The 26,505-nt window shown below is 49.7% G+C and overlaps 4 protein-coding genes across 5 annotated transcripts; 1 reads left to right on the top strand and 3 right to left on the bottom strand.

The window, feature by feature from the left end:
• Positions 1-531: 531 nt before the first annotated feature.
• PIGW (phosphatidylinositol glycan anchor biosynthesis class W) lies at positions 532-2,625 on the bottom strand. Its single transcript, XM_058037665.1, has 2 exons — positions 2,551-2,625; positions 532-2,066 (listed from the first exon to the last, which is right to left on the bottom strand). The coding sequence occupies exon 2, from the start codon at positions 2,050-2,052 to the stop codon at positions 532-534; it is 1,521 nt and encodes a 506-aa protein (XP_057893648.1). The 5' UTR covers positions 2,053-2,066; positions 2,551-2,625.
• A 163-nt stretch (positions 2,626-2,788) lies between these two features.
• On the top strand, positions 2,789-20,386 carry MYO19 (myosin XIX). 2 transcript variants are annotated; one of them, XM_058037512.1, is made up of 25 exons: positions 2,789-2,836; positions 3,842-3,931; positions 5,480-5,624; positions 5,994-6,142; positions 6,374-6,487; positions 7,197-7,329; positions 7,544-7,613; positions 7,984-8,086; positions 8,299-8,395; positions 8,833-8,909; positions 9,271-9,361; positions 10,685-10,856; positions 11,052-11,125; positions 11,219-11,340; positions 12,945-13,058; positions 13,418-13,594; positions 14,443-14,589; positions 14,783-14,890; positions 15,401-15,471; positions 15,835-15,944; positions 17,687-17,850; positions 18,385-18,514; positions 18,649-18,734; positions 19,033-19,302; positions 19,662-20,386. In XM_058037512.1, the coding sequence occupies exons 2-25, from the start codon at positions 3,920-3,922 to the stop codon at positions 19,788-19,790; spliced, it is 2,865 nt and encodes a 954-aa protein (XP_057893495.1). In that variant the 5' UTR covers positions 2,789-2,836; positions 3,842-3,919; the 3' UTR covers positions 19,791-20,386. The 2 variants fall into 2 exon arrangements, with proteins under 2 accessions (XP_057893495.1, XP_057893496.1); XM_058037513.1 differs by lacking the exons at positions 17,687-17,850; positions 18,385-18,514; positions 18,649-18,734; positions 19,033-19,302; positions 19,662-20,386 and adding an exon at positions 16,298-17,598.
• Positions 20,387-20,477: 91 nt separating this feature from the next.
• On the bottom strand, positions 20,478-22,414 carry ZNHIT3 (zinc finger HIT-type containing 3). Its single transcript, XM_058037649.1, has 4 exons — positions 22,334-22,414; positions 21,959-21,990; positions 21,733-21,882; positions 20,478-20,953 (listed from the first exon to the last, which is right to left on the bottom strand). Exons 1-4 carry the CDS (start codon positions 22,411-22,413, stop codon positions 20,751-20,753), a joined length of 465 nt encoding a protein of 154 aa, XP_057893632.1. The 5' UTR covers position 22,414; the 3' UTR covers positions 20,478-20,750.
• A 2,266-nt stretch (positions 22,415-24,680) lies between these two features.
• LOC131091656 (lysophosphatidic acid receptor 1-like) lies at positions 24,681-25,889 on the bottom strand. Its single transcript, XM_058037838.1, has one exon. The coding sequence runs from the start codon at positions 25,887-25,889 to the stop codon at positions 24,681-24,683; it is 1,209 nt and encodes a 402-aa protein (XP_057893821.1).
• Between the last annotated feature and the right edge of the window lie 616 nt (positions 25,890-26,505).

The raw sequence follows: 26,505 nt of genomic DNA, 5'->3' as shown, positions 1-26,505 counted from the left end.
ATTACTACCATCAAAGTCAAGCATATGCATAAATCTCTGCAGGACTGGGGCCAAAACATTTTCAAGTATCCACTTATTAAATACATTTTATATAAAGAATTATTCTTATCTATTATTTATGCAGGGGCCTTAACTAGGTAAATCTTGACACAGCTAGGCCTCTCTCTCCATATAATTACTCCTCATCTTACTTTTCATCTGGTTTCTGCTATACCTTGTTATCTAATTCCTTGGGTATGAGCACAGTTCACTAACTGTAAAACAATTTACTCTCAGGAGCAGCAGGAATATTCAGCAATCTCCAAACCTAAGTTTTCAGGATAATGTGCAACAACTCCCAACAGGTAAGATCATCAACTGTATAATCGGGTGAAATTAACCATTAAAGAGTAATCAAGACTAAATAATAAAAAGCTCTGTTAAATTATAAATTATTGCAACACGTTCAGGAAAAATACTGATTTTTCCATTAAATGCCATCATCCAACTACAGCAAACAAAGTCCAGCTAGTCCACTCAGCCAAAGTGGAATCACCAAAACTTTAATACTATATTTCTGGCGTGCAATATATACATAATTAAACAATTAAAAAACATGTACCCGTGCAGTATGCATAATGTAAAGGCAGCCTTGCTGTGGATTGTGTCTATCAGGATGTTCACAGCACCAGTCATAACGTTTGCTAGCAAGAAAAACAGTAATTGATTTTTGTTAATAGCACTAATCAGGCATGGCTGTGACAGCTTGTCCTGCCTTCCCACCGGCTCAGCCTCCATTCCTTGCTTTTTCCTGGAATCAGGGGGCTGCACAACCTTCCAGCAGCAGGGCACGCTGCAGCCCTTGACCAGCAGCGTTGTGAACACCAGGCTGAGGTCAGCGAGCACGAAGAAGCCCAGCAGCAGCAGGCACTGGGCGAGCACCCAGGCGCAGAAGGGCAGGTTGGCCATGCGGCGGGACACGGGCTCGGTGCCCGCCTGGCACGGCTGCAGCAGCGCCCACAGCCCCAGCACGGCCAGGGCCAGCCCCCCGAGGGCCTCCAGCCAGCCCCTGACCAAGCTCCTGCGCTGCAGCAGCCACAGCCCCACCTGCACGCTCGCCAGGTAGATGGCCAGGTAGCCAAAGAGGGAGAAGAGCCCTTCCCGGTTGGCGTCAAGGAAGCCGAGCCGGGAGCCCCGGCCGTCGCTGCCGTGCAGGATGAACGTCTTCAGAGAGGTCGTGCTGAGGAGCAGCTGGTAGAGCACAGCCACAGCCAGAGCCACGAGCCAAGCCTTGTGTTTGGGGAATATGGCTAAAAGCAGAGAGGCTGCGAGTCTCACCAGCGCCAGGGTGAAGAAGAAGTTCCAGTGCACGCCGTACTCCGAGGTGTGCTCGTGGTACTCGATGGATTTAACGCTCAGCAGCCGCCCGACGCCGAGGGCAATCAGTGGCCATACAGAAAACACCTGCCTGGCCAGGCTGGAGAACCTGGGCTGAGTCCTGTGAGGCTTCTGCCGAACCTCAGGGCAGACGAGAGCATTTCCAAAGATGAAGGCTCCCACCCCCAAATCCATGGCCCCGGTGCCGTAGGTCTCGGCCTTGGCGTATCGCCGGGGGTACTGCGGGAAATCCACGGCCAAAATGCTGATGGATGTCAGCACGTTGACATAAACACGGAACACAGTTATTGCTGGAATGCACTCGGGGTCCAAGCGTGCCTTCTGGAATTCTTTTACAATTTGCCCCAAGGGCACTCTGGCCTTCCATTTTGTCTGGCTGTATATTTTGGAAAATATTGCGGCACAGAAGGCAGCAAGGACAACTGGAATGAAAAAGATGATTGGGGACAAGACAGTGCAGGAGAACACGAGAGGAGACACCAGCACCAGGAAGTCCAGCAGCAGGCTGTACGTCCTTGAGCTTACAGGTTTTCCATGGTGCAGGTAGTGCAGGATCAGGAGGAGCCCTCTGCACAGCAGGCACAGTGGAGGAAGGGATAAGCCTGCAGAAATTTCCAGCAAACTCGTTCCGTTCAGATTGCTGATAAAAGCTTCTTTCAGCTGTTTTTGGGACATTCTTCTTCCTTCCTCTGAAAACACAAACCGTGAACTTGAGGTAGCTTTGTAAAACGGGTCTCTGAACTCGTTATAAATGAATCACTTCATTAAAACAATATTGATTTCAGCAGTAATTGAGTTGCTTTTCAATTGAAAGAACACAGAGCAGCACTGGAGCTGGCCTGGGAAGCCAAGGACAGGCACAGGCTTAGGCTTGAGGAAGCTCCGGCATTTTTCATCCTGCTGCGTTCCAACAAGATGTTTCGTACATTTCTGAGGGAGATCTCTAAAACATCAAATCCTTCACTGAACATTCACATGGTGAATAATCTTGCTGCTCTGTAGAACACACGTTGCCACATCCTCTGTGGTGCACAGATATGTAACAACGTGATCCTACCCAGCTTTGTGCTGCCTGGTCAGTACCAGCAGCAGCTGCAGCCCCCAGGTGCCTTTTTACAGCAGGAGAACCCTGCGGGGTGGAAAAAGCGTGAATTAACCAGGGGTTCCGCTTACCGGGAGCGGGGCACGGATGGCGCTGAGGGGCCGGAGCCGGCGGGGCCCGCGGCCGGGCCGGGGCCGTGAGGGCGGGACAGGCGGCCGCGGTAAAGCCGGGGCCCGGTGAAGCGGGGCCGGGGTAAAGCCGGGCCGGGGTGGAGCCGGGCTCAGTAAAGCCGGGCCGCGTTCCCCGCCCGCACTTTCGCCGCTTCCGCAGCGCCCGAGCCCCTCCCCGGTTCCGCCTCCCCGGCCCGCCCGCCCCGCTCCCGCTCCCGTTCCCGCTCCGGCCCCGCTGCCGCCCGCGGTAAGTCCCGAGGGGCCCTGCCCGCCCGTCCCGCCCGGTGCTGCCTCAGCCGCGGCCCTGAGGGGACACCGCGCCCGCCACCCCGGGGTCCCGCCCGGCCGGGAGCTGCCGCGGCCCGCCCGGCTCCCCGCGTGTCCCCGGTGTGTCCCTCGTGTCCCCGGTGTGTCCTCTGTGTCCCCCGCGTGTCCTCTGTGTCCCCGGGATCTGCCGGCACAAAAGGCTCTGCAGGGATGGGTCTGACCGGGCTCTGGGCGTGCGATCGCGCCCCGCGCTCCGAACCGACTGCGAGTGCCGCGCTAGGAAGGAAATTAGGGATGGATAGGAATAACAATGCAACAGGAAAGGGAACTCAATAGGAACGGTATAGAGTGGAATTAGAATAGAGTTAAAACGGTTAGAGTATAATAGAACAAAATTAGAATAGAATTAGAATGGAGTAGAATAGAATTAGAATAGAAAAGGAATGGAAGTAATGGCAGGCTGAGCTGCGGGAAGGACGGAATTCTTGCTGGCGGTGTGACTGGAACCTCAGCGTTTATCACAGAAATTCAAAGGGCCTGACTCACCTTGGGTTGGCTCCCAGGGATTTTCAGAGGAAGCAGGAAGGGAACAACACAAACTTCTCCGAGTCACTCCCCTTCCCAGCGCTCCGGCTTCTCTGGCGCTGTCAGACCCTTAGATCTGCCCTGTTTCGCCAACCAAACAGGAGGAATTTAACAAGTAGTTGCAGTTTATTGCCAATAAATTTGATTTATTAAAGAAAAGCAAAGCATTTTATTTCTGATGGAAGGGAAGATGGACAATTCCCTCCAAAAAAGCTTTATTTGCAGGGCAGCAGCACTTGGCCATCACTCTGGGTAGGATTTCCAGCTCTGGTGTTACTTGTGCTCCACTGGGATCAGTAATTCTGTCTGAAATCTTTGGGATTTGCTTGTGGAACTCACTGGAGAATGACATGCTCAGAGTTATTTTTATCGAAATTTGTTTTTATTTTCTTTATTTAAGCATTCTCCAGTGTGATTTGAATGAAGTACCCCAAAGTAAAGGCCCTCTCCAGTGTTCCCGTCCACAGGCCTGGACAAGATGCCAAAGCAGGTAAAAAGAAAAGCAGGAATTGTGTGTGCTAATTAAATGTTACTGCCAGGAGAGAATTCTTGGCTTATTTCCACGCAGTCAAGATTAGGTAACTACTAATGAATATTCACCCCTGCTTCACGAATTGACTGGACTATTTACTGTGGGTTTGAGTTGAATCAGAGACACCAGGCAGTCATTTTTGTGGTGCCCTGGGCTCTAACAGGGCAGGGTTCATGCAGGCAGCAAGCACGTCCTAAGGGTGTTTGTGCAGGAAGGTGAATGGACACGAGAGTTGGGATTTACTGTCAAATATTCTTTTGCTTTTGGCTGAGCAGGGCAGCAGAGCCAAGCCCTTCCTCAGGCCTTGCAGTCTCACAGTGGGTTTGACTTGCCTGCTGTGACACAGGGGCACGGGGGGAAAGGGGAATGGCAGGAACTCCTCAGCCCATGCAGGGTTTCCTAATTGTGGTGTCTGTTCTCTGTTCTCTGACAGCAGCAAGCTGCTTAGTGCTCATTCAGAGGAGAAGAACAGAAATCACTTGGATGGCAGGGCTTTACTGCGTTGCTAAGCTTTTTTTTTTCCCCTTACTGTGTAAAATTCTGTATCACTGGAAATGAAGTATTTGTGCTGTCTGCAAAAGATAGAAATGCTCCTAAATGAGCAGCTTTTTTTTTTTTTTTTTTTCTTTTAAGGACCATGCTAAGTGGGGTTTGCAGTGCATTTCCCCTGTATTAATGAGCTCAGCTCACATAGAGAGAATGCTGCTGACTAAATTTAGCATTTTCTGTATAAACAAGGTGATGCTGCCCGTGTGGTACAGGTGAGCAGGGATAGTTTGGAGAACTTTCTGTCAAGGAGATAACAAGAGGAGTGTACAGAGTGCAGAAATCAGGACTGGCACCTTTTCCACTCTTCATTTTCTCTTCTAGCCTCTCCTTTCCCCAGCAATGGCAAACAGGTCCTGGAATCTCTCTTCTGGCTGGTTTTCCATTACACACAACAAGTGTGCCCTTCCAAATAATGTTGTCAAGGACATGGGAGCCCAGAGGCTGAGATTTGAATATTTTAAGTGATTCAGAGGGGACAAAACTTCAGCTAAGGCAGGGCAGCTCCTCTCCCAGCACCATTCCTGTGCCCTGGCTGTGATGTGTGCACTCTGCAGCTTTCACCCTGTAAATAAGAGTGTCTGCTAGGAAAGCTGCATTTGTTTTAGCCTGCAGGGGCTCCCAGCTGTGCCTGCAGCCCTTCCTGCCTCCCTGAGCCCAGGGCACTGCTTGGATTGAATGCATGACATGCAGAGCTCAGAAATGAGCCAGTTTAAAGAGCATGGGGTGTGTGTGTGTGCAGTGTGAGCCCTAGGCCACGTTCTCTGAGTGCCTCTGCTCACAGCCAGAACCCTTTTCTAAGATCAGAGCAGGAGGAGGAGCAGCTCCCACACCCTGGGGTCTGGCTCCTGCTGGGACTGAAATTCAGTGACATGGAAGCAGCAGAAGAGCTGGAGGAGGGGATGAGGTGAAAGTCCAGCTCTTCACCTTTCACTGGTGCTGATCTGCCATCCCCTCCAGGAAAATGGCCAAAGGGAAGATTCTCTCATCCAGAATGACCTCAGTGAATCATTTGAAGAAGAAGTCAGAGCCTTCCTCGGCAATGAAGAGAAGCTGCATCTTTTTGATGACCTCACCAAGGTGAACCCGGTGACAACCAGGACAGGTGAGCAGCCAGGGAGTGTCTGCTGAGGGATCCCCTCCCTGCTGGGCTCTGACAGCTCCTGCTCTCACTGCATTTACACCATCAGCACAGGAGTTGTGCACATTACACCTGCAGTTGTGTGCATTCCACCTGCAGTTGTGTATTTAACACCTGCAGTTGGGTATTTAACACCTGCAGTTGTGTACATTACACCTGCAGTTGTGTATATTACACCTGCAGTTGTGTACATTACACCTGCAGCACTCTCTTTGTCACCTCATTCCCTGTTAAACCTGACAGGTAACACACCTGAGACTTTTGCTAGCAACAGGCACAGCAAGGGTCAAACACACTTTGCAAAAGATGCTAATAGAAGCTGTTGCTTTTCAGTCCTGAAATGTCTTCAAGCAAGATACAGAGTCAACCTGTTCTACACAAATGCTGGCTGCAGCCTGGTGGCTTTAAATCCTTTCCAGCCTTTCTCCTGCCTCTACTCACCTGAGCTGATGAGGGAGTACCACGTTGCACTTTGTCCTCAGGTAACCCTGTGTGTGAGATCACTGTCCTTCTGCACAGCCCAGGTGTCAAACTGCTCCAAATTTATCTGAGAAAATATTCCCACAGGATAAACCCCATTTCTTGTGAAATGTTAGTTCTGTCAAAAGAGCAGTGCTGTTTTCAGGTGAATGTGAGATGACCCTTGCTGTCCATTGCTGTTGAACTGTGTGGTTACTATACTCTTAAATATGAATATTCTCTTTCACTGCCAGGATTTAAAACCTCACATCTTTGCAGTGGCTGAGCAAACCTACAGGAATGTCCAAAAGCAGATGGACCCTGTGAACCAGTCCATCATTGTGAGTGGAGAAAGTGGTGCTGGGAAGGTAAGGAAATGTTTTTCTGTGACATTGCTCTCAAGTTTTGAGCTCTGCCAGTGATTTGTAGTGCAGAGTAGTGCAGTGAATGAGCAAAGATGAATTAAAACCCCTCTGACACAGCACGTAGCCAATCTGCCCAGCACGACTCTCTTGAAATGTGTGTGAAGCATTAAGTGATTGCTGCAGTTAAACACACTCTGCTCAATATAGCAGCTCTTCAGGTGACATCTGTCATTTCTGGAGGGCTGGCTTTGAATCATTCAGCAGGGATTGCACCTGAGTTCAGCCTGGTCTGTCAGGGAGCTCAGCAAACCCTCTGTGCAGACTTGGAGCAGTGGGTGCAGCTCCTGCCCTGGCCCTCCTGTGATGGTCCATCCCTGCTCAGCACTGAGGGTATTTTAAAGCCCAAGAACAGGATGCTTTGCTGAATGTTAATGACTCAAAATCCATTCACATTCACTCCATCCCAAGGCAGTGGCTGTTCCTCCTGGCTGAGCCTGCAGACGGTGACACCTCCATGGAGACTGCCACTGCAGCAGCACTGAAATGTGTGTCTGTGGCACGGAGTTCCCACTGAGCCAGAGCTCCAAACCTGACACAGTTCCTCTCTGTAGCCTCCCCTCCACCTGCACACTGTGTTTCCAGAAGGCAGGAGTGCTCCACTGCCTTAACTGATAAGATGTTAAAGAGCTGCTGTCACATCTCTCCCTTGCAGACCTGGACCTCTCGCTGCCTTATGAAGTTCTATGCCTCTGTGGCTGCCTCAGTTATCTCCCCAAAAGGCAATGAAACTGTGGAGAGGATAGAGAGGAGAGTGCTGGATTCCAACCCTGTCATGGAAGCATTTGGTAAATGTGGCTTTTTTAGCAGCAAACTAAAGTAATGGCCACTGTGGGAATTTCCTTTGTTCCCACACGAGTCTAAGCTGTCTCTTGGTCCTCTCCTTACAAACAAACTCCTCAAATACTGGAGCTGCTTACAGAGCACCCCAAATACCTGTGTGTGCTGCCTGGCAGAGTGGGACCACTCTGATGTTCTGTGTCTGCCTCTGGCAATTTACAGGGAACGCCTGCACCCTGAGGAACAGCAACAGCAGCAGGTTTGGGAAATACATCCAGCTCCAGCTGGACAGGTAAGGATCACTGGGTAAAACCTTACCTCTTGTCTTGGTCCTTTAAATCTTCATCATCTCGTTCCTTTAAAGCTTATTTCTGAAATCTGCCATAGAATATTGTATGTCTTTTAGAGTGTATTTTGGTTTGCTGGCAGCTTAAACTTATTATTTTCCTTTTTTTTTTTTTTTTTTCTACAAGCTTTCACCCTAAAGGTCTCTAAAAGAGAGCAATGGAAAAACAGAGATGTACTTAAGAACTCTAAATAAAATATGAACAAAACTAAAGGTGAACTGCAAAGTACTCAGTCAGTTGGTCTCATAACAACACAACCCCCCAGATTCTGTGAAGAGGTTTTGTTGAAATCTTTGCTCTTTTTCCCCTCTCCAGATTCCATCATCTGACTGGTGCTTCCATCCAGACTTTCCTTCTGGAGAAAACAAGAGTTGCCTATCAGGCTCCCAATGAAAGAAACTTCCATATTTTTTATCAGGTTTGCCTGCAGTTAATTTTGCTGAGTATTTCTGACACACAGCAGGGATGGAATCACCAGATTTAGCACAGTTGAAACTCTTAATAATTACCAGTTTCCCTGTCTCCCAGGCTTCCAAATTAAATCATCCTCCCAGTATGTTATTCCTCACTGTCTGGGAGCTGTAAACACCAAAGGCAGAATTCAATTTTTACCTTGTTTTCTGCCTCCAGATCACAAAAGGTGCTACAGCAGAGGAGAGGCTGGAGTGGAACCTTCCAGAAGGGGCTGAGTACCGCTGGCTGCCAAATTCTGAAAGAAACTTAGATGGTAAAGATTAGCCTCACTAATTAATTAATCAATCCATTAATAATGGCTGGAGCTTTATAGGGAGGCAGGCAGAAATAGATCCTGTTCAATGCCCTGCTCAGCCAACAGCAGATGTTTTGCAAAGCCACCTGCATTAATGGGATTCTTTCTAAGTTTCACTTGGCACTATTAAAGCTTAAAATCAGTCACCTGGCTTAAACCATCTGGCCTGGCAAATTTGCATCTTTGTGGCTTTGTTTAGAAACTCTCTTGTCTTTGCTGGTGCTTCAGCTGACAGAAAAACCCAGTGGGTTGGTTCTGCAGTCTGTGTGTGGGATTTACCCAGACAGCTCCCCTGCTCTGCACTGACCACTCCAGCTGGATGGGATGTGCTGAGATGTTCTGCTTGCCCCTGTGTGTGTGCTTGGGTTGTTCAAGAGCACTGTTTGGCTTTCCAGAGGACTGCTTCGAGGTGACCAGAGGGGCAATGTTCCACCTGGGCATCGGCCGTGCCACGCAGAGCAATATTTTCAAGGTCAGGCACCCAGCAGGGACAGCAGGAGGGTGTTGGGAATGTGTTCCCAGGGTGGGATTGCTGCTGGGATAAATCCCTGCCCCTGGGCAGAGCTGCTGCTCCTCGCTGCAGGGCCCTCAGCCCCACATCAGGCTGCACAGAGGTTAGGTCAGAGGTAAAAGTGTGCACCTCTGAATTTCAGTCTGCCTTCAGGGACCGCAGAGCACACAGAAGTTTGGGGTCTGTTTGCTTCTTGCAGAATTCCTGCTCCTGCCTTCTGTGCAGGAATGTGCAGGAGCTGCCCTGTTCCAGGCTAAAGGAGAGCTCAGGGGAGCCTGCCCTGGGGGCAGCTGTCCTGAAAAACTCCCTGATTGCATTGCAGGTGTTATCAGGCCTCCTGCACCTCGGGAATGTTCAGTTCTCCAATCCACTGGATGAATCTCAGCCTTGTGAGCTGGAAGACAAAACCAAAGGTGAGGCAACAACCATGCCATGCTCCAGAGTCTTGTTAGTTCAGTGCAGATGCCCAAGGGAAAGGATTAGAGAAAGGAAAGAATGGAGAGAATTCTTTCCTTTATTTAGTTAGTTAATTTAGATTTACTTATTATATTTATTTCATTATTAACATTTCTTAAAATTTATTAAATCTACCAAATTTTCACTTGAGTAATTTTAACTATTATTCATTTTCATTATTAATTCCTTTTAACTACTAATAAGTCTAATTACTTTATTAATAACTTAATTTTGAAAATTAATAAATTTGTTTAAACTGTACTGAATTTACTGCATTTTAAATTATTAAATCGGATTTGTTTAATTTAAATTCATTTAATTTCTTAATTTAATTCAGAAAGAATTCCTTATTAAAGAAAAGAATTTGAACAATAACTCTCCTGCTGATAGGATACAATCAAAGCCATGAGCAACCCAAAATTAAGTGTGATTTTGTGAACAAACAAAAACCTAATGCTCCCCTGCCCTGAGAGATAATATCCCTCCCTGACAGGTCAGGGCAACTGCAGCACTACCCAGTGATTTCAGGAGGATTATTGGCAGAACTGTGCCTCTTGTCTGTAATCTTACTCTGCCATCACAGGGCTGGCAGAAATCTGACCCAGAGGCAGAGCAGGGCTTTTCACAGGAAAGCTTGGAAGTTTTCATGATAAAGGCCAAAAGGCTGTGACAACAAATCTGTTAAATTGCAGCAGAAACAGAGGTTGTTCTGCCTGTCTTCAGGAGGTTTGTGGATCTGGATTTCCTTCAGAGATAAAACTGCCATGAATAGTGAAGGTTCCTGCTACAATTTCAGGGCATGCTCTGAAATCAAACTACTTAATATTCAAATAATTTTGAATGCAGCTTAGCTGAGAAAGATAAATGCTTTGCCAGCAAATACACATTCTTCTACACTTCCTTTCTATCCCCAAATCCCTGCTTGTTCCCTGGTTATGACTGATTGATTTGTCTGTCTGGATTTTGAGGTCCCTGCTCAAGTAGGTGAAAAAGTAACAAAGATACACCTAGAGCGAAAATCAACTTCAGTGTGGCAAACTTCAGCTTTTTCTGGTATTCATTCTAAAGAGAGGATCCAGAATTCCAGGGGCATTCTGCATCCAAATTAAGAGTCTGGTTTTGCAAACCTTACTCCCAAGTTTGGATAGAAAGATCCAAAATCCACATTTAATTTGAGAGCTGTCGGAAGTGGCATTTTCACACACAATCTCCAGACCTTCCTTACCTTCAGAGGTGTGAGCACAGCAGGTAACCTTGCACTGTTTGTTCTCCTGAACAAGAGTTTGTGAAGACCACGGGGGAGCTGCTCCAGATTCCCACTGAGGAGCTCCTGGAATGTTTGAGGATCAGAACAATCACTGCTGGGAAACAGCAGCAGGTGTTCAAGAAGCCATGCTCCAGAGCTGAGTGTGAGACCAGGAGGGACTGCCTGGCCAAAGTCATCTATGCCAGGTAAGGGTGGCCTCATCCAGGTGATTTTTGGAGGGAATGGGGAGGCCAGAAGGATTCACTTGCTGCTGTTTTGTGGCAGCACATCAGAAATTCCTCTTCCTTCCAAGTGACGCTGATGGAAACAGCAGTAAAAGAAACAATTCTGATTATTGCAAGCAAGCAGCTTCCAGCTAATCCCTCTGTTGCTGTCTGCAGGTTGTTTGAGTGGCTGGTGTTGGTCATAAATGAAAACATCTACACAGATCCCTCAGTGTGGACCAGCTTCATAGGTATGGATATCCCACCCTGCTTTAGCTCAGGGGCCAGCAGCCCTCCAGGCTGCTCCTAAACTAAAGCTCCCTGTCCTCCCACACTGCTTCCAGGTTTGTTGGATGTTTATGGGTTTGAAGCCTTCCCTGAAAACAACTTGGAGCAGCTCTGCATTAATTATGCCAATGAGAAACTGCAGCAGCACTTTGTAGCTCACTACCTGAAGGCACAGCAGGTAATATCCCAAAGTGAGGATCAAATCTTCAATATCTGATTTAAACCAGCATCTTTTTTGTCACTTTGATTGCATTGCTGTGCCCGTGGTCAGATGGAACCTTCAGTCAGTAATGGCACAGAAAGCAGTGGGAGGGAGCAATGCCTTTGGGGCAGTGGGAATGGCCCAGCTTTGTCTCCTGGGCACTGGAAATCTGTTCCCAGCCCCACTGGATCTCTGCTTGCTTCTCCTCAGAGAGCTGAACACTTGAGACTAAATTCTTAGGCTAAGAGCAGCCTGAATTGAGATTCTCTTGGAAGTTTCTGCTTACAGCCATGAAGCATAAAGTCCCTGAAGAGTGGAGTTCTGGGCTGAGCTTGGTGTGAAGGCAGAGCCCACCAGAGCCCTGTCACCCACACCTGGGCATGTGGGACCTGTGGAGCCCTCCTGCCCCAGGGGCACAGCTCCCTGACCCCAGCCATGCTGGTGCCTTTAAAACAACCCCCAGTGTGCTGCAGCTTTATCCTTGAGTGAGGAGGGACACAAATGTTGTTTCACAGCAGAGAAGGTTTTTCTGCACTATGCAGTCCCTCAGTGGTCACACACTGCTCATTCCAGCTCTCATCTGAGTGCCCTGCAAGGTGCAGAGTCCCTGCCAGAGCTGCTGCTCTGCCCCTCCCCACTGCAGATCCATTACCAAAATGCTCTTTGCCATTAACTGGAATCAGGGAAATTATTTTCTTTATGGCAGCAGCGTGCTGGCACCTCCTGCCTCACGGCAGGGTTTTGTCAATTTATTCAGGAGTCAAGTATTTCTTTGACTGCCATTTGTGCTTTGCTGTTGCCAGGCTGCTTTCCCTGCCTGCCCTGGTCAGCATGCCAGGGGTTAATGGTCAGGGAAGATGGAAAGCAAGTTCAGGCACACAATTGCTTTGCTTGAAATGGCTCCATGACCTCTGTTTATAGCACCCCTCCCACTCACTGCCTGCCCTCTTACCTCTGGATCTGGCTGTCCCCCAAACCACTTAAATGCCATTAGTGGCTGTGCTGAGCAAGCTTTTGGCAGGAGGCTTTTCAAATAACTGCCCAGAGCTTGTGCTTGTTAAACACTGCTGACAGTTTGTCCTGTAATTCAGCATAAATATTGTACCAATTATTCCAGCCAGTATCTCCCTGCACTTCCTTTCAGATCAGGCTTTGCTCTAAATGGAGCTCAGGCAGTAAAGGCTGGCACACAAAGGTTGGGCTGGGGCTGTGTCCCAGTCCAGGGAAGGAGTTCTGCTTGTTCCTTGTCCTTCAGGGAAAATCTCAGCACAGCCAGGAGAGGCTTTGTGTGACTGTGGCCTTTGTTTGCTCTCTAAAGCAGCCTTGCAGCTCACTCTGATAAATCCATGGGGTTCCCAAATCCTCAGATAAATTGTTCCAGCAGGTTCTGATCCACACCCAAAAGCTACCTGGGGTAGGATATCCTCATGTGAGTTGTTTTTTTTTCTCAAGCTTGGTGTTGACCTGGAGCTGAGCTGGGATTAACTCCTCAAACAGGACCTGGATCAGCTGCCCAAGGCACAGAGCTCTGAGCTCTGGTGCCCTCTGCTGCAGAATAACCCCTTCCCTTCTCCCTGCAGGAGGAATATGCAGCTGAGGGCCTGCAGTGGTCATTCATAAACTACCAGGATAACCAGAACTGCCTTGACCTGATAGAGGGAAATCCCCTCAGCATTTTTTCCTTGCTGAATGAGGTAAGTGTGATCCAAACCTTTCATTTTTTGGGCCCAGGTTTCTGTCTTTGTCCCACACCATCAAAGAAAACACAAACAGTAAATTAATAGAAAACCTGTCAGCTGTAACATTTCTGCAGGGTTTCAGTTTCACAAAATCTGCTTCCTCCTGTTCTGAGCTGTGTTTTTCCCTCTGATCCTGGATGTTCTGATTCAAATATGAAACCTCAATTACTTCTTTCCTCCCCAATTTTTCAGGCCTTTCATACTCAAAGCAGCTCTAAAGGTAAAATTGCCACAATTTGAATGTTAAATGCTGTAGCTTTTAGAGTCAGATCTTTGTGCCAAACAAGAGATGCTGCAGTTGTGTGTCCTTGCAGGAGTGTCGCCTGAACAGAGCCTCCAACACTCACCTGTTCCAGACCAGGATTGAGAAGGCCTTGTCCAGTAATCAGTGTTTAAGTCGAGATAAATTCAGTAAGAAGCCAAACTTTATCATTTCACATTATGCTGGCAAAGTCTGCTATCAGCTGGCAGCAATGGTGGAGAAAAATAAGGTAGGTGTTTGCAGAAAGAGCTGTTTAAAAAAAATCTTAAAAGTATCCTACAGGCCTAAAGTGATTTAAGTCAAACAAATCTATTCAGTGCTGGGTACTGGACATACCTTGCTGCAAATAAATCCTTCAGGCCATGTGAAACTGGGTGATGTCCTTGGTGGGATCTCTGAACCACCACTGGCACCAGCAGATGCTTTGTGACAGCTTTGAGCTGGGGTTGAGGTGAACCATCACCAAATCAGGGCTTCTTCCATTCCTGGGGGATGCAGAATTGTTAATGGCATCAGGGCATTTTTATAACTGCAAATACAGCACTTAATTCCCAAAAAAATTCTGATAAATTTATGAGAAACAAGAGCTGGGCTTAACTGCTGAAAGTACTCAAAGTACTCAAATTTTGGCCATCAAAGAATAAGTGAAATGTGAAATAGTCTGCAGAGAGCAGGGTCCCTTCTCAGCTCTGACATCCCCAGCAATTATGGCAAGTGCTGTTATTTATTTAGCAATAAAACTCCATCTCTTAATTCAAAGGAATATTTCTAATGCCTGCTGCAGTCTGTCCTTCAGGGATTAAGCCACTCCTGAGAGCTGCAGCTCCCTTAGGCTGTGTAACAAGAGCAGTGATGGGAGCAGTTGTACATTTGCAGAATGTTCAGCCAAACATTGTTTTCTGTTCCTAAATCTGACTGTGAATGAATGCACATCATCAGATTTGAGACTGCAGCTGTGGTCACATCAAATCTGGCATCAGAAATTCTGTTCTGTCTCTAAATGTGCAATTCTTAATTATTTTCAGAGGTGCAGCTGCCTGCCAGGTCCAGGTACTGACAGGTCATGTCTGTTTGCAGGATGCTGTTCCTCCAGAGCTGATCCACGTTTTGCAGAACTCAAAGGATCCTTTGCTTCAAAAATTATTCCCTGTGACAGAAAACAACCAAAATAACACCAAAACCCAGAACAGAGCAGCTGTTGTTACAGTGGTGTCCAAGTTCAAGGTACCTCCTATTCAGGTCTCTGCTGTAATTCTGGATTTACCATCAACAATTTGATGAAATGCATCCACAGAGTGGATTTTGTGCTCTAACACTGAGTCTGTAAAGCCATCCTTGCCTAGAGCAGCTCCATGGGGTGGGTGGGAGGTCCCTGAGGAGGAGGAGGAGCCCTGCTGAGCTCTGTTTGTTCCTGCAGAGCTCCCTGGAGCACCTGATGGAGATTCTGAGCAGAACCACACCCCACTACATCCGCTGCATCAAGCCCAACGCTGACTGCAGGGCCATGACCTTCAGGAGAGAAGAGGTAACTCCTCCAGAGCCTGCCCCAGGGCTCTGCACTGAGTTTCTTAGCACCTTGACTCACTTACAAAGCTCTTTGCACAGCACATTTTGGAACAGATAAACCCCCTTCCAGAGTCACTGAGGTGCTTGTCCAACACAGCTCCCAAGCACAGCAGCTCTTCCAGCTGCACCTTCCTCGTGCCTGGGGTGATTTGGGTGCTGCCCTCCCAACAGCAGCCCTGGGCACACAAACACCTTCAAAACAAAACTCTGCTCACTCCAGGAAGCTGAGAAGCTTTGGGAGCAGAGCAGCAGATGCTAAAGCTGTAACTAGAGAGCCTCATCTGATGGGCAGTGAGGCTTTAAACACCCCTGGAATCTGCTGAGCCTGGAAACACCAACACTGAGCCTGGAAACACCAACCCTGAGCCTGGAAACACCAACCCTGGCTGTGGATGCCCAGGACTGGGCACACAAGGAGCAGCTTCCACCAAAGTCAGCTATGCCTAAACCATCTCAATTTGTGCCTCAGGTTCTCAGCCAGCTCCAGGCCTGTGGCATAGTGGAAGCCATCAGCATCAGTGCAGCAGGTTTCCCAGTCAGGTAAGTCCAGCCTCTTCAGCATTACCCATTTCCATAGCAATTAGTGGCATTTAGTTATTCAGAAGAGCTTATAAGCAGGAAACCCAAATATTTTGCACCATCAGCATATCCAAGCACAATCCCTGCCCTGGCTTTACTGCTGTTACTGGGAAATCTGAATTTCTTCACAAGTTCTGAACTTTCTGGCCTGTTTGACCATTCAGGCATCAGTCTGTTTGCATCCCATGCACTGGACCCACAAAGCCATTCTGGAATTTTCCCTCCTCAGAGGATGAGTTATTACCATTCAGCAAAAAGGATCAGATATTTACAGTAATGGTTCTGGCCTGGAATTCACTGCACATTTTACATTTTGTCTCCCAGGATCCCTTTCCAAAGTTTCACTGAGCGCTACGAACTGCTGAGGAAATCCTGGGGCTGCAGCAAAAAAAGAGTGTGGGATAAAAGCAGCTCTCATCCTGCTGAGAACACAGGTAAGTTTCTTCAGGTAATCCCTCTGCCATCAAGTAAAACTTGTCACTGCAGCCATTTGCTATCACACAGATTAGGTAATTACTGTATTCACCACTATTCTAAAATATTTCTTTAACCTATCACCAACCTGAGTTTCTAATTTGCTTAACCCTTAAAATCTTACCCCTCACTGCTGGTTTTCTGTGCTCCTCCTGGGTGGAACAATCAGTTTCAGAGGTGTCTGGGGTTCCCCTCACCCAATATAATTTGATTCTTTAGTAGACTTGAAAGCCACTTACCTTTTGCTTTATTTTCCTTTTCCTTCCTTTCTTTCCCCCCTCCTTGTTTCCTTGCTGAATCACTGACTTTCCAGCTTACCTGGACTCTGCTGCTTCTTGCACCTTTTGCACTCTTCTCTTTTTCTAAGCAAGAGTGAGGATGGACTTTAACAAACACAACCCACAGGTAAAGCCTTTGCTATGAGCTGCTGAAAGGAGGAGCTCATCAGGTGGTTACATTTAATGTTAAAGGTTATTGCAGCCCCTTTCTGTGCCCCAGTTGATTCCCCAATTCACCCACTGGGTCAGTTCAACGAGCAGCAGCTGTGGGAAGCAGGACCAGCTTGTTCAGATGAGTAAAACTGGTGGAAATCTGTTCACCCTGTGGAAATGGGGTGAAGCAAGGAAGGGCAGGTTGGAAAATTACTTACACAGTGGATCTTTCCCCCTCAGTTACAAACCCATTAAGTGCAAAGCCTCTTTGTGATGGGTTTTTAGTCCTTTTTATCTTGAGGGGTAATAAGCTGCAAACAAAGCAAAACAATTGCCCAAACACAGGCATAAGCTTTGGGTTCCCTTATCAGCCCAGCCCCATGAACACCATCAGAGCCACCAGATGTCTTCCTGCAAGCAAGAATTGCTTCTATTTGTTTTCAGGACCTTAAAATGCTCTCATCTCCTTAGAAATATTTATAGCAGAAAAGCAAACAGTATCCAGGATGGAATGATGCAAAACCCATCCAGCTCTGTGCATGCAGGAACTCCTGCAACAATCTCTTGTTCCAGGTCTGAATTAAGTCTGTCTCCATTTCCAAAGAGATTCATCTGGATGAGCTGTTTGTGATGTAAAAAATTGTGCACTGTGTCCCAGAAATGGCTTTAATAACCTGTAATTGCTGCCATAAATTCCTGCTCAGTCCAGGACCCCAAAGCTGCTCCCAGTGCTCTGTCACAGCTGTACAATTGTGTAGAATTTGCTTCCCCTTCCTGCACTTTTCAGTACATTAAGGCTACAATTCCCTGCCTTTTGTTCTTTGCTCCCACAGCTTTGAGTTTTGAGTATTTAATGGGATTTTCTTGCTGCTCAGTCTATTCTTAATGGCATTGCTGCTGCTTTCTCCTGCTTCCCTGTGGGATGTTTGGGGTGGGAGAACACCCGAGCCTCCCTGGTTCAGCCTAGATCTGCCCCAGATGAGTTTTACCTGTGGAGAACAGAGGTGGTGACAGATGAGAGGGCAGCACCCAGGCACAGCCCAGTTCAAACACCCCACTCTGGTTTGCTGCAATCTGTGCTGTCACATTTCAGCCTTAAACAGAGCAGCATCAAGTGCTCTCAGCCATCCCCCCCCTTGCTGCAGGGGTTTCCCCTCTAAGTGGCCAAGAAATCTCAGTGCAAAGACAAGACAGAAATCTCAGTGCAAAGACAATGCCCTGGCCCCAGTTCCAAATGTTGTGGTGCCTTCTCCTCAGTGTTTCCCTTCCAGGTGAGACTGCAGCGATGGGTGATGACAAAGCACCACGTGCTGCTGTTCTGGAGATCCTCCAGGATGCTCTCAGGGGACAAAGCCCTGCTCAGGCAGCAGGGGATGGAGCAGGAATCCCCTCAGTCTTCTGTGGCAAAACCAAAGTGTTCCTGGCCAATTCCCTGGTAAGTGCTGTTCCTTGGCTCCTGCCTCAGGGCCAAACTCCTGCCAAGCCAGTGTGACCAGAACTGGGCATTTTCCATCCAATTATTAAACCCAATCAAGCACCCATCAGAACCCAGCTCTGCAGAGCACTTTGTGTAATGGGCTCTGTGTTGGAAAGGAGCTGCACTTGTGTCAGAATTCCAGTAAGGATGGCAGCTTTCCTCAGCTCCACAGGACACGTTTGGCTGGGAAAGAGAGGAGGGAGTCAAAGGCACTTCTGCCAGGCTTGCTGCCTAGAAGCAGCCCCTTCAGTGGAGCTGGGTATGAACCTGCTGCTGCTGGCTCCACTTTCCTCCCCAGGAACTTCCATTTTCATTTCCATGTTACCTGAAAAGCACAAATGAAGTGAGGACATGTCCCAAACCAAATCCAGCAGTCACAGGACACTGTGAATGAGGCTGTGCTCCCCTGGCAAACACCAAGAGGCTGTGAGAGAGGGAAGAGCTGTGAGCACAATCCCATCCCTAACTCCAGGCTCCTGTTCCCCACTGCAGCTGGAGCTCCTGGAAGCCAGGAGAGCAGAGGTGTTAAATGAGAAGGCATTTTGCATCCAGTGCTGCTGGAGAAGATTTAAAGAGAAGAAAACAGCAAAGGAGAAACGCTCTGCAACTCTCATCCAAGCAGGTGACTCGTGGGGCTGAGATAACAGAGCCAGGGACATTTCCAGTCACCCTGGGGGATCACAGTGGCACAAGTGGCCAAGTGCCATCCCCAGAGATTCTGAGCACTCAGGTTTGTTTCTCTCATTGCATCCCCAGCTGTTCGCTCCTGGCTGGCCAAGAGTCGCTTCCAGAGGCTGCGCAGGGCTGCCCGCGCCATCCAGCGGGGCTGGAGGAGGTGCCAGGTGAGCCTGGGGCACAAGACAGCACTGAAAGGAGCCTGAGGCTTCTTGGGGTCTGAGAAAGAGTCACAGCTCTGAGAACTGCAAACCCAGCTCCAGAAAACTCTTCTCCAGCTGAAGAGCAGATGCCAGTCCTGTAGAGCTGCTTCTGGCTCATCCTGTAGCACAAACTCACTCCTTACCTGCATGGAAACTGGGGTGTGCTGTCCTTGCAGACTCCCTCTTTACAGACTCAGCTTTGCAGTCCTGAGTTGTGCCCAGGACATTTGAGAATTGCCGTTGCTGTTGTTGTGTCTTTCAGGCAAAAGCGGCAGCGCTGGCAGCAGCTGAGCTGGATGAGGGGGAAGGAGAGGAGCTGGCAGCCCCTGGAGCTGCCTGTCCCCCGGGCACAGCGTGGGCCCTGCAGGCAGCTGTGCAGCTCTGGCCCCTGGGGCTGGTGCTGGCTGCAGCTCCTGGCAGTGCCACGGGGCCCCGGCGGGCGCTGGCGCTGCTGGGCTGCCTCAGGGCGCTGCAGGAGAGCCCCAGGGGACACCTGGGCTGTGGCATCGCCTCCATCAGAGCCCTCCCACAGGTACCCACCACCCCTCCCTCCTGTCTGCAGCTTGGGGTGGCATCTCCCACTGCCTGCCCTCAGAAACTGCACTTACAAATCTCCCTCGGGTCTGGGGGGGGACATTGTTGTGTTGGCATCAAATTCTGCGTGCAGGAAATGCCAGAGCTGCTGCAAGGGCAGTGCTGAGCACCCCAACCTCCAGAGTGTGAGCTGATCTCAGTCCAGTTCAGTGCTGGCATCTCTGCAGTGACCATTTCTCTTCAGCCCATTTGTGAGGACTCCTCTGTCCTCATGGCCCAGTGGTTCACACACCCCAGAGCTAAATGTAACCAAACCAGCTGCCCACCTGGCTGAACTCTCCTCTCTTGTCCCCGCAGGGCCCTGTCAGGTTCCACTGCAGGAGGTCCCCCCTGCACTTTGCCACCGTCAGCCCCCACACGGAGGCATTTTCCATCACAGGACTCAACCAGATCCTGCTGGACAGACAGGAGCTCCTGCCCACATAGCCCTGGCCTGGCCTCCAGGGGGGCTCCCTGCAAGCTGCTGCTTCCACATCACTCAGTGTCCCCTTCTGCTGCTACCTCAGAGCTTCCCCAGCGCTGCCTTGTACGTCCAGCGTGAGGGACAGGGACACACCTCATAATGCACATCGTAATAACCTTAAATAACATTAAATTGCATTTGCTGTGGCTGGGAGCAGCTCCTGCTCCCCCCCACGTTACAGGAAATATCAACACTATGGGAACAAATCAATGCCAAACAGATCAGGTGCTTGAAGCAATGAATACTTGAACTGAGCTGCCTGCAGCAGGCAGAGTGAGCAAATAATAATGCCAATAAACATTCCTGATTCCTGCAACCGTCCTGAGTGAGCACCAGTGTCCCAGGGGGGTGAGGAGCAGCCAGCTGGGGCAGATGTCTCAGGGAAAAGCAGGGCTGGGCTCTTGCTTTTATCTACAGGACCAAAATCAGAGAGCTCTCACAGCTGCCATGTGTGTGCAGAGCTCCCAGACAGCACCACCCTGCCCAGGAGTGCTCTGAACCCTCCTTTGTTGCCCATGGATCTTGAAAATGTTCAGCTGCTCTGTGTATGTCATTTAAAATAAACTGCTCAATGCCTTCTCAAGGTGTCTGACCCTTCCCAACAAAAACATTTTAGAGTAAAAAACAAAAAATTTCAGAGTGCTCATGGATTAAAATTAATGTAAATATATTTAATATTGTCACTGTGAAGCAACATTTCCTGTGGCTGCCCAAGAATTCCACAGAGTACCAAGGCCAAGCCCCAGATGTAAAAAGGAAAGTCCCAGCACAGCTCTGCCCCTGTTTGTCAGCTCCAGCCTGAGCTCAGAGCAGCGACACCCAGGGGCACAGCAGCCAAGGCACAGAGCAGAGTGCACCCAAACCTCACCAAGCTCAAATCCCCGGCACGAACGACACAACGCCCACTGCCCCAGCAGCAAAGCTCACTCGGCGAGGACGGGGAGCACGTTCTCCTTCTCCTCGGGAGGCTCCACGATGCCCAGGCAGCAGTCGGCGAACTCGAGGAACAGCGGCTCCTGCATCAGCCGCCTCAGGAGGGAGCTCTTGTCCCGAGCCTGCTCCAGGGCCAGCAGCAGCTGCCGCAGGTGCGGGTTCCGCAGCAACTCCCGCAGCTCCGCCGATTCCCCTGCGCAGGGAGGGGAAAAACGGAGTTACAGCGGAGTTACAGCTGAGTTACAGCTGAGTTACAGCAGGGCCCGCGGCCAGCAAACCTTCCCGGGGACACAGCGACTGCCAGGGAAATGTAACAGTGCTCTCAGGGAAAGCTCGGCTCCCCGGAAAACCCAGGCACTGGTGTTAAAGTGTTAGAAGTTGGAAAAGAGTGGGGAAAAGAGGCAGGAAAATCAGGACAATAAGAATTTAGACAATTAAAGTTTGGGCAATGAAAAACAAAGAATTACAGACTCCCACTCTGCCCCAAAGCAGCCCTTGCTAACAAAGGATTACCCCTTAAATGCAACAGCTTATTGTATAATTATATATCTCATAGATGATTCAATCATTCCTCTCAAACCAGGGTGTTTCTGCTCAATTTCAGCTTCCCCCCTTCATCTTGTAAATCAGTTTTGTTGGTTCCTCCAAGTCTGAGCTTTCCTGATAAGGAAGCAATAATTCTTTTCTCGGTATCATGGTGCCCGTTTGTTGTTATCTCCATCCAGAGAGGATAATGTGAGGAGATTCTCGATTATCTTTTCCATTCTTTGAGCTAGTTACAAGGAGTATCTCACATCACATCGCTTCTATTTTAATGTTATGCTACAGCCTAAAAACGGCATTTACCACACCACTTAAAGGAGATTAACACAGCACTACCTAAAGGAATTTAACACCAAAGGAGACGAGCACAGCATCGCTCTCCCACACCCCGTGTCTATCTCAGTATTTGCCAGGAGCGGGGTTTGTTACCCAGCAGCTGCAGCTTCTGCGGCGGGACGCGGTCCTGCTCCTCCTCCTCGCCCGCGATTTCCTCCGGGGCCGCGGGGCTGCCGGCGGGGGCAGGGGGGGATCCGGGCCCGGCCGCCTCCTCCTCCCGCCGGGCACCGGGCGCGCAGCGCTCTGCGGACACAGCCGGTCAGCCCCGCTTATCCCTGGTGAGCCCCGGTTAGCCCCGGTTAGCCCGGCCCGCACTCACCGCGGTGGGTCCGGCAGCACGGCACGGAGCAGCTGCGGGGAGAACGGCGTGAGAAACGGGCCCGGGACCGCACCCTCAGCCCGCGGTACCGGCCGTGACCCCAGCCCGTCCCTCGCTCACTGAGCGGTACCGGGCCGTGCCCCCGCTCCCCCCAGCCCGTCCCTCGCTCACTGAGCGGTACCGGGCCATGCCCCCGCTCCCCCCAGCCCGTCCCTCGCTCACTGAGCGGTACCGGGCCATGCCCCCGCTCCCCCCAGCCCGTCCCTCGCTCACTGAGCGGTACCGGGCCGTGCCCCCGCTCCCCCCAGCCCGTCCCTCGCTCACTGAGCGGTACCGGGCCGTGCCCCCGCTCCCCCCAGCCCGTCCCTCGCTCACTAGGCGCTGCCGCAGCGCGGACAGCGGTACCGGGCCGCGGCCCCCGCCCCGCACTCCGCGCACGGCCCCGGCGCCCTCATGGCCGCTCCCGCCGCTTCCGCTCCCACTTCCGCTTCCGCTCCACCGGTCAGGGCTGCCAATCGAGCGCCGCCAGGCAGGCGTGGTTAATCGACCGCCGAGCGCAGCCGCAGCCAGGGCGATTTATCGAGCTATTTAGAGATATTTCTATAAATAGATAAACATAAAGAGATATACGGATATAGATATATATAGAGAGAGCGCTGTGTATGGGGGAAGAAAGAAGGAGGAGTGGAGAGAGAGATGTATATATCGAGATAGGGGTAGAGGTATAGATATGGGCATGTATAACATATATTAATAGAAAATAAATAAATAGATAAATAAATAAAATTGTATATATATATATATATAAAAAATAGAGAAATATAGAGAGTTAGAGAGGAATATAGATAAATATAAAGATTAGGAAACAACAAAGCAAAGAAACTGGAAAGAAATCCCTGAAAACCCCAAGTGGCTGGGATTGTGTGTGATCAATGTCAGAACATCCTCACTGTGTGGGTTTCCATGGGATTTTGTTGCTGTGCGTTGATGAAATAGCACAGAGCAGCAGCAGAGCCAGAAGCATGAGCTGATGTCATGTGAAAAACACCAATCACTTGGTTTTAAAATTTCCAAAGTTTAATAGCAATAAAATGGTTATAAAAATAGTAATATAATTAGAGTAATGATAATTTTGTTAATTGGGATTAGGACAATATGAGACAATAGAAACAAAGAGTTACAGACGGTCTGGGTACGTCTTTCTGGAACAAGTCAGCTTCTTCTGATAATGGAGCAATAAATGATTTTTCTCTGAAAGATTGAGGTGTCCTGTGGCTGCTGTCTGGTGCAAGTGCCTCATTCCTTTCTTCAAAAAATATCCCACTTACATAGTTCCTATTTTAACTACAAAAGTTACCATTTCCCTACAAAACTACATTTTCCATCCTACTAAAATGTTAACACAGCACTGCTAATCACTACAACAAAACACATCCAGTAAACATCTGCGTGGAGCCACAGCATATGCACTGTTCACACTCTGTTATCAGTCCCTGTGGCTCTGGGAAAGCTGCTGCCCAGAGGAGCCCTGAGGCCACAGAGTGCAAGCTCTCAGTGCTCCCCGGGTCCCAGAGCAAAGCAGGTTTGAACAGTTCCAAGAAAAGGGAAATAAAAATGAACAGTCCAGGGAAAACTCTGCCTCAGCCAGCTAAAGCAACTGAACAGCAAAGGAGTGCTCTGTTGTGCTCTGTCAGTGCCCAGACAGCACAGTGCAGCTCAGCATGTGGAGCAGTGCTGCTTTTAGAGCAGTGAGTGCAGCCTCTGATAACAAACTCCGTGCTGCTGCTTCTCCCCACCTTTGCTCTCAGAACCAGCACTGCAGGCACGGAATAGAATATCCAGCATTAACACAGCACACAGCTGGGATACAAGCATCATAATGTGAGAAATAGCTACTCACTTTTCATAGTTTAGGAAGGTCTATTAAACCTTACCAAAAATGCAGCAGAAGGCTGAAGAAAGAAAAAAGGTTACGGCGCTGGGAACAAAAGATTTTCCCCACCATGTGCTCAGCCCCCTCACAATGGAGGTTTTTCCTTTTTAACCCTTTAACCCCTCCCAAAGTTCTGTTCATCAACCCCTTCTTCACTGTCCAGTGGTGGAGATCTCCTCCTCAAATCCTGACTGGAGCTCAGGTGTCACCGCAGTGACAAGCCAGCCCTCCCAGCCCTCCCTTGACAGCTGTCCCTTGTTAAATTGTACCCACGCGAGGGGGTACAACACAACCATAAACCATACAACTTTTCTCAACTTATCACATGCTATTTGTCTGTTAATTGTGAGAGTCCACCATGGCATTCCTCGTTTATCCAATACACCACCCTGGGATGGGGAGGGTGGGTTTGCTCAGACATGGCCGATGGCGGCACAGACCCTCACACGTGAGGCCCAGAGGCCGCACACAACACAACCATAAACCTATACAACTTTTCTCAACCTACACATACGATATTTGTCTATTCATTGTGAGAGTCCACCACGACATTCCTCATTTATCACAACACATCACCCTGGGATGGGGTGGGTGGGTTTGCTCAGACGTGGCCGATGGCAGCACAGGCCCTCACACGTGAGGCCCAGAGGCCATGCACAACACAACTATAAATCTATACAACTTTTCTCAACCTATACACACGATATTTGTCTGTTAATTGTGAGAGTCAATCATGGCATCACTCATTTATCCCACTACACCACCCTGGGATGGGGTGGGTGGGTTTGCTCAGACATGGTCGACAGTGCAGGCCCTCACGCGCGAGGCCCAGAGGCCGCGCAGCGCCTTCAGCCGGGCCCCCAGCGCCCGGAGCCGCAGCGTGTAGAGCAAGGGGTTGCCCAGGCAGGTGAGGGTGATCAGTATGGCCGTGCAGTTCCTGAAGATGTACACCCCTGGGTACAGCTCGCCGTGGCAGCGCCGGTTGGCCGCGTCGAAGACGACGCCGGCCAGGAATGGCGCGTAGGACACCAGGGCCAGCAGCCAGATGGAGATGCTGGTCCTGGCCACCTGCGTCTCTGCCGACCTATAGGTGCCCATGGCTTGGCCGCACGCCTGCATCCTCAGCTTCCTCTTCCTCAGGATGATGATGATCCTCAGGTAGGTGAAGAGGGGCACGAGGAAGGCCATGGCCACGTTGGGCATGGCGATGAAGACGAGGTAGTTGACGCAGAAGGGGCTGTAGAGCACCGAGATGTTGCTCTGCGCGTGCAGGCAGTTCCAGCCCATCAGGGGCAGGCAGCCCAGGAAGAAGGCCAGGACCCAGTTGATGAAGACCACGGCAACGGAGTGGTTCCTGGCCACCCTGAACCTCGTCCTCATGCTCTCGGCCACAGCCAGGTAGCGCTCGATACCGATGCTCACCAGGTTGTATATGGTGGACAGGATGGAGGTGGTGTACAGGGAGTAGGGAGCCAGCATGTCCCAGGAGCCGAAGATGGTGATGTCAGGGTAGGTGATGAACAGCATGGAAATCCAGAAGCCAGAGAAGCTGGTGAAGAGGTCAGAGACAGCCAGGTTGCAGAAGAGGATGGAGATGGGCTTGTGCAGGTCCCTGGTGGCCAGGCGGGTGAAGATGGCGGTGCAGTTGAAGATGATGGAGACGATGTTGATGGTCAGCTGGGGGATGCCCAGGGCCAGCACCAAGTAGTGACTCCAGATCTTGGTGTGGTTGGCAGAGCAGTTCAGGAACCTATTCATGGTGGGGAATGCTCCTTTGGGCCGGCTCTGCTCATCCCATTCTCCCCGGAGCTCCCACCCCAATCCCCGGGCGCGGATCCTCTCCTGACACACAGCTCCTGCTGCCACATCATCGTCGCCAGGGGGGTTAAACTTTAACCAGCTGTGTTTTTTAATATTTGGGTTGCCAGCTGGGGGCTGTGCCAATCCCCAGGAGTTGCTAGGATAGCCCAAACTGCAGAGCACATTTCCCACACGCATGAGCTGCTGGAAGCAACCTTTGACAAGAGCAAAGCCTGCCCAGGGCTTGGGGCGATGGGTGGTGACGCCTGCAGTTGAAAATTCTTCAGGGTGTTCTCAAATGGAGTGAAGTGAACCCAGCTGTCACTCACAAATTAATTACATCGTAAAGGATTAGAGAGGCAGGAAAGGAGGAGCAGAGTTTTGTGGGTTTGGAGGGCTGAGGGAACTGAAATAAAACATCAGTGCTGTGTCTCCAGCCTGGACCCCAACAGCCCAAAAATGCCTTTTCCCACTTAATCCTTTCATGATAACACAGCTAAAACAGCCAACACCACTACCCCTGCCTTTGCCACAGGATATTTTCTGTTTATTTCATGTGGCTTGGTCATTAATAAACCAGTACCCACACCAGTGTAGCTTCTCTTTCTCCAACTTTTTAAATGCAAATTATTTCTGAGAACTTAGACTGAAAGTACCTGAGAGCTGGGGGAGAAAAAAGCTCACAGAACACACATTCCATGCTCTCAGCAGAGGGCACTGCTGGAATAAAATACAGGGTACAGAGGCAGCAGGGAGATTTTAACCAGCTAAGCAGACCAGATGAGCAGGACAATTACCAGGTAAATTATCCATT

The sequence above is a fragment of the Melospiza georgiana genome, chromosome 19, assembly GCF_028018845.1.
Source record: "Melospiza georgiana isolate bMelGeo1 chromosome 19, bMelGeo1.pri, whole genome shotgun sequence".
In the NCBI taxonomy this organism is placed as follows: Eukaryota; Metazoa; Chordata; class Aves; order Passeriformes; family Passerellidae; genus Melospiza; species Melospiza georgiana.
Note: the sequence above shows the minus strand (reverse complement) of the source record. Positions and strands in the feature narration are given on the sequence as shown.